Genomic DNA, 6,000 nt, shown 5'->3' with positions numbered 1-6,000 from the left:
AGAGTTTAATTTAGAGATGTTATTTTTAAGTGTATTGCATTATTCGAAATGTGTCGTTTCCATTATTAATTTTCTATTAAACTACAAGGTTTATAATCTTTTTCTCCCTCTTAGATTAGCTATGTTTATATCGGTGTATGAAAACGCCAATTTTGCTCCCCGCAAAGCTTTTTTCGAACCTCTTCATACGACGTGACCCGACTTTTCTTTTGATTTGGCCAAAGTAACTTATTCTCGGTCGTGCTCGTTCACGCTTGGCTTCTACTTTGGTCAGATTATTAATGAAGTTGTTATAAATAAATAAATAAAATTGGCTTTATTTGACACGTGTATGCAAAATACCTTAGAAACAATTACAGAATATTAAATAATTCCTTTACAAATACAGAAAAAAAAACAAAATAATAGAAAACAAAGAGAAAAAATAAGTAAAAAAATATATAGTTAAAACACATAAGCAAAAAAAAGCATGTCAGAAAGGTCCATGACTCAGCATCTGAGGACTATACTAATTACGTAGCCCTCGCTGATATTCTGCCATGGCCCGTCATAAAACACCACAATTAAAAAATTCACAATACTAATTGGTAGAGGTAACACAATCTGACACTAATTACATTAAATTTGACACATACAATACTTAGACATAAAAATAATCAAATTGAATAATAATAGCAATAGTGAATTTAAATTTATGTCGTATATGGCTCCTTATACTTTCTCTTCGGTTGCCAAATATTTTTAAAGGCTAACTGCTTTTTCTCATTCTTGTTAGTACCTCCTAATTGGTTACTCTTTCTAACTCCAACGCAACATTTCCAAAAGCTGCAATGATCCCTATACGTCTACGTCATTATCAAAGTTTCTAAGTCGTACTGTTATGCACATGTGCTCCTTGCAAATGATAATAATGTCATACCATGTGATAACATTTTATTTTAAAACCATATATATAGCTCAATACAGCCACTAAAGTATAGAAAAACTGTCATTGCATCGCAGTACGTCTGGCCGTACGTCTTCTCTATATATCTTCATATCCTGTATTTTATTCTTCATTTTCCTCAAAATCCTCGAATTCAGGATAATCGTCTGCATAATCAACGCCAAATAAAGCTGCACATTCGTCTTCGCCCGCCACGTTGTCGCGACTCACATGAATCGGCGACAGATCCATTAGGCATAGAACACCAAAGTCTTTTACAGTAGATACCATGAAACAAAGCTTTAGTTCTTCCCTGTAACAATATTATATCATTAACCACATAAACATCCGGGCACGAGTCTCTTTTAGAGAAATGGTTTATGCTATAGTCCATATGTCTTTGCGACTTTTATAAACTTCCTCCTCCGATACATAAGTTTCATCATTAAGCATTCCACTCAGTAAGAAGACCCAAGACCAGGCTGCTTCAACGGCACTTTACATCGACGAGACACTTCGATTTTAGAGACAATTTTAGTAATAGTGTGTGTAAATGTAAAATTGTATAAACAGCCATTAATTTATTGAAATAATATATGAAATTTATATTATTAGCCATTAATATATGAAAATAAGTCTTTCAACAGCAGTCGAGTCTAATTTATTTCCTGCCAGCTACATCTTACTGTGACCAAGGCCCCTTAGCCGTCAGTAGATCAGTCTTGTGAGTCTGCTAGACCGGCATTTGATTGAGAAAAACCCCCCAGTACAAGTGTACTGATCGAGGTGAAGGACATAAAGGTTTGTGTCCTTCCCCTCGATCCGTCTGCTGCCTTAATTAAGTCTCACGTCGCAGATATCTTGTACTATTTATATATTTATTTATCATACTATATGATAGGGCTAAGGTCCTAACCTTAGAGTACTTAGGGTGATAGGCACATATCTAAGGGCATTAGGGTTCCTGTTCCTGTACAGTTTGTTGGCGACCACATATCGCTGACATACAGACATATACACTAGTCAGCAAATTGTACAATCATTATATTTTCCATAACCGTAAAAACTGATAAAAAATTGCAAACTAAACTGCGTATTATTTGATACGAATCGAACCCAGGACGTCTTACATGAGAGACAACCATTTTTCCAACAAGGCTATTACTGTTTCAAACATGCTCTAAATATCTGACGCAAAATCGTGAAACAAACAATGTTAACATTGTTTTTCTCTGCAGCGGACAGCGGGCCTCCCTTTTAGGTAAACTACCAGACAAATAAATATGGAGTTTTCTACCACAGATGGCAAAAAGTCGGCCCTAACCACAAAATATGTAGTGCCAGATATTGATCCTGAATTTATGGGTATACAGCCTATGCTCAAATACATACTATTATAATTTTTTTTTTAATGAGATCAAGTCATGGGACGAACACGATGCGCATCTGGTGGTAAATGAGTCGCCATAACAGTTGCAGTACCACTAAGTGCTTTAAATCACAAAGATCTGAGGGGCACTGCCACTGCGCCCCTAACCCTGAGACATAAGTTCAAAAGTCCCATTTGCCTGTAATTTCACCAGCATGTTATTTCATCCTTTGTTGTTTTTAACCGCTCGCGCGATGCGCTCCTCCTACCGCAAAATGGCGGCTATTTGGTTTCGCAAATTAGAAAAGCATTCACTTTAAATATAGGTTTTTATAAATAAAAATTATTAGTCTGCATTGCTAAATAAATGCTCTCCGTACTACCAACAAAAACATCTCAAATAAAATGCAGTAATACACCGCAAATCCTGCACTTAAAAAGCACTAATCAAATTTTTGGTGTACTTGGACAAATATGATAATATTCCGTTCGAGTGGTTCTAACGTTGACCATGAAATTACTCCTTAAAGTGTAGTTTATAAACATTTATATTCAGGGTAAACTTAAAAAATGCTACTTATGGTATGTTTTCAATAAATAAACACCGAAATCACCAGCCCAAACAATAACACACACGATTGTCGTAACGCATTTTTGAAGTTGTTTATTTTTTTTTAAATGACAGACCCACGCATTAAAAACTTAATGGTTTGCTAGAGTAGTTACCGAAATAGCAATTAATATTAGTTCTTTTACCTGTTATAACTTCGATATCCGATAAATCGGTATAAAATCATCACCGGCATCTCTAGGTGCGGTATCGCGTGAGCGGATAATACATAAGCATACATTAAAAACAACAAAGGGTTTAAATAATCTCCTTGACATACCTTGCCCATAAGACATGAAAAGTTTTTTAAAATTACTGTAATTTTAATGAACATTTCGTAAATTATGTTTTATCTATGTAAAGAGTATGAAGACCGGAAATTTATTTGTAATAGATCATATTTAAGGGTACTTACAGGTTAGCCTCTTCGCCTAACGCATCGAACTGTTTAACGCTATACGCAATGTGATGGGAATCATAAGGAGTACGAGCTTTGAAAATGCCCAACTGTGAAATAAAAAATTTTATTTTTTACATCTTCCATCACACTTTGACAATACACCTTTACATAAAGGACGCTTTTGTAATAATTTTTTTTTTTATGTAATATCAAATGACGGGACGAACAAGTCACGCGCATAATGGTAAACTACACGCCTGTCCATAACAATTGCAGTGCCACACATGGCTTTAAATCGCAAAGATGTATGGGGCACTGCCACCGCGGCCGTCACCCTGAGACATAAGTTGACAAGTCCCATGTGCCTGTAATTTCACCAGCACCCTTACCCTTCAAAACCGGATACCTAATACCCTATATTCGATTTGCTTTTCTATTGAATCGGTTCGAAAAATGAAATAAATCGATATAAAAATTCGTTCAACCGATTTTCGAAAATTTAATCGTAATGTGCATCCTTAGTAAAGGAAATCCACAGGATTACAAGGTGGGTATTGTGTGAAGTTGGCTCCTTTTCGTCTAAAAAAGATTTTTACACCGAAATTTGTAACAAATATGGAATTATACCAAATTTCCACAAATTGCCACATGGATTTGGGTAAAGATCCAGTTAAAACAAAAAAAGTTGTTTGGGTTTTACCGCACTTAAGCCCATCTTTGACTATAATTAGTAAATAGAATCAATAAGACTAACGTCGTTTGTAGGTAGAAAACTATTTCATAATTCGATCAATTCACTGTCTGTAAATATTTTTTTTATTCTTTGCCGTATTTGTCGCCATATAATCTTACTGCAACTACGCTGTATTTAACGTTGAGGCTTCCATGTCCCCTACTAAATTTGTTATTGTAATAGCAAAATAATATTTGGAATGGTCATCGTTGTACTTTTGACGTCCATATTTGTTGTCAATTGCAGAATAATCTATACAAACTACCACTTTTCGAATGCGCAAATTTGAACCCTACGACATAAAGCGTAATTTTCAATAAGAATTTAGATTATACTATAAAAACGATTTTAATTATACAACGTACGTATTTGTTATGAGCGATTGAATTCAATTCTGTACGCGATAACTCTTAACTTATGGTAAGGATTACTATCCTAGCGTCTCTGTTATGTTTTTACGGAATTTATTCACATTCTAACCCACCAAAGGCACGATGTAGTGAGGTGCTGTTCATAACCAGACATACGGCGACTCGAAATAGAAACAATGATATATGATCCATCCAGCTATCTTGTTATTTGTTACGCAAGACTATAAACAAGGTAATTCCCCCAGCATGCATAGTCAGCATCATGTACGGACTTTGATCAAGATTTGTTTTGCACTATCTTATATTCGATTTCCCATTAAGACGTCTTTACGAAAAATAATCGAATACAGTTACTAATATAGTAATTACTAATTACATTTTCGGTGTCTAAAAAAGATTCTCTATAAGTACTATGATACGGAACGCAAAAAACATCCTATTAATTATTTAGTACTAATTTTTATTTATTTATTTATTAAGGTTCATCAACAATTGTTACAACAAATACATTATGAGTGGTTTCTATTCTAGGGTTTATACTAATTGCACAATTTTTAACAGATGAACACCAAGTGCAAGTAAATTAGTGAATTCAAAAAAGTAGTCCGCGAAGGGCTAGACTCGTATCTATGTATTTACTTAAATAGTAAACAATATTATTAAAAGAAAAAAAAAAGTTTTGAAAATTTAAAGAAAATTAGGTCACGATGATGTAATCGATCGACGGAATTTAACCAAAGAGTCGTGAAATACATATATCTAAATTATTGATATTAACGATAAAATGGTTATACAAGCTGCATAGACGAGGAAATGGCGAGTTGCGACCCGCTACTGTCCTGCGAATTGGCGTCGAAAAGAGAGCTTTAATTCTATGACGGGGATATCTATGCGGCACTTTAAGTTTGAATTGGCTAAGGAGTGAAGAACAGTTTATTTTGTAACGGATAATTTTGTATAGAAAAATCATATCTAATGTGTCTCTATACCTTTGTTAAGGTTAACCATTTTAAACATTTTTAACCTGCTATCGTACGAACGTATTCTTTGCGCTACACCCTAATTTAATACGAGGCAATCCTGTTACTAATTCATTAACAATAAATCCTATTACTATTACGATACTTGATCAACAACTAAAAATTGGTAACTAGTAGATTAGTAACTATTTCGATTCACAATCGATATTCGATCAACAATCAAAACGTGTTACACATTTTGTAACTAGTTGATATTAACAATCAAATTATTTCGAATGAGTTTATAATCAATAATTCGATTATTTTTAGTAACTATCGCCCATCACTAACGAACAAGTCGTGCGCCTGGTAGTAAACGACATGCCTGTCCGTAGCAGTTATTGTGCCAATCAGAGCTTTATACACTGGGACATAAGTTGACAAGTCCCATGTACCTGTAGAGTCACAGGCACCCTTACCCTTCAAAACCGTAACGCAGTAACGTGAACATTACTGCTTGGCTGTAGAAATAGGCAAGATGGCAGTACTTCCCTAGACGAACTCTTTCACAAGGAGTTCTACTGCGGACGGACTCCGGACTCGTTACTCACAATGGCTCTTATACTTAACACT

The 6,000-nt window shown here is 34.7% G+C and overlaps 1 protein-coding gene across 1 annotated transcript in view; it reads right to left on the bottom strand.

The window, feature by feature from the left end:
• Nucleotides 1–989: 989 nt before the first annotated feature.
• The window catches only part of LOC113240562, a 42,999-nt gene continuing 37,988 nt past the window's right edge, over nt 990–6,000 (bottom strand). The window contains exons 12-13 of the mRNA XM_026477896.1: nt 3,320–3,411; nt 990–1,238 (exon numbers count right to left, since the gene is read on the bottom strand). Of these exons, the coding sequence (XP_026333681.1) occupies nt 1,049–1,238; nt 3,320–3,411 (282 nt within the window). The 3' untranslated portion in view covers nt 990–1,048. The remainder of the gene's footprint in view (nt 1,239–3,319; nt 3,412–6,000) is intronic.

This window comes from Hyposmocoma kahamanoa, unplaced genomic scaffold (genome assembly GCF_003589595.1).
Source record: "Hyposmocoma kahamanoa isolate Upper Pololo Valley unplaced genomic scaffold, ASM358959v1 155, whole genome shotgun sequence".
In the NCBI taxonomy this organism is placed as follows: domain Eukaryota; kingdom Metazoa; phylum Arthropoda; class Insecta; order Lepidoptera; family Cosmopterigidae; genus Hyposmocoma; species Hyposmocoma kahamanoa.
Note: the sequence above shows the minus strand (reverse complement) of the source record. Positions and strands in the feature narration are given on the sequence as shown.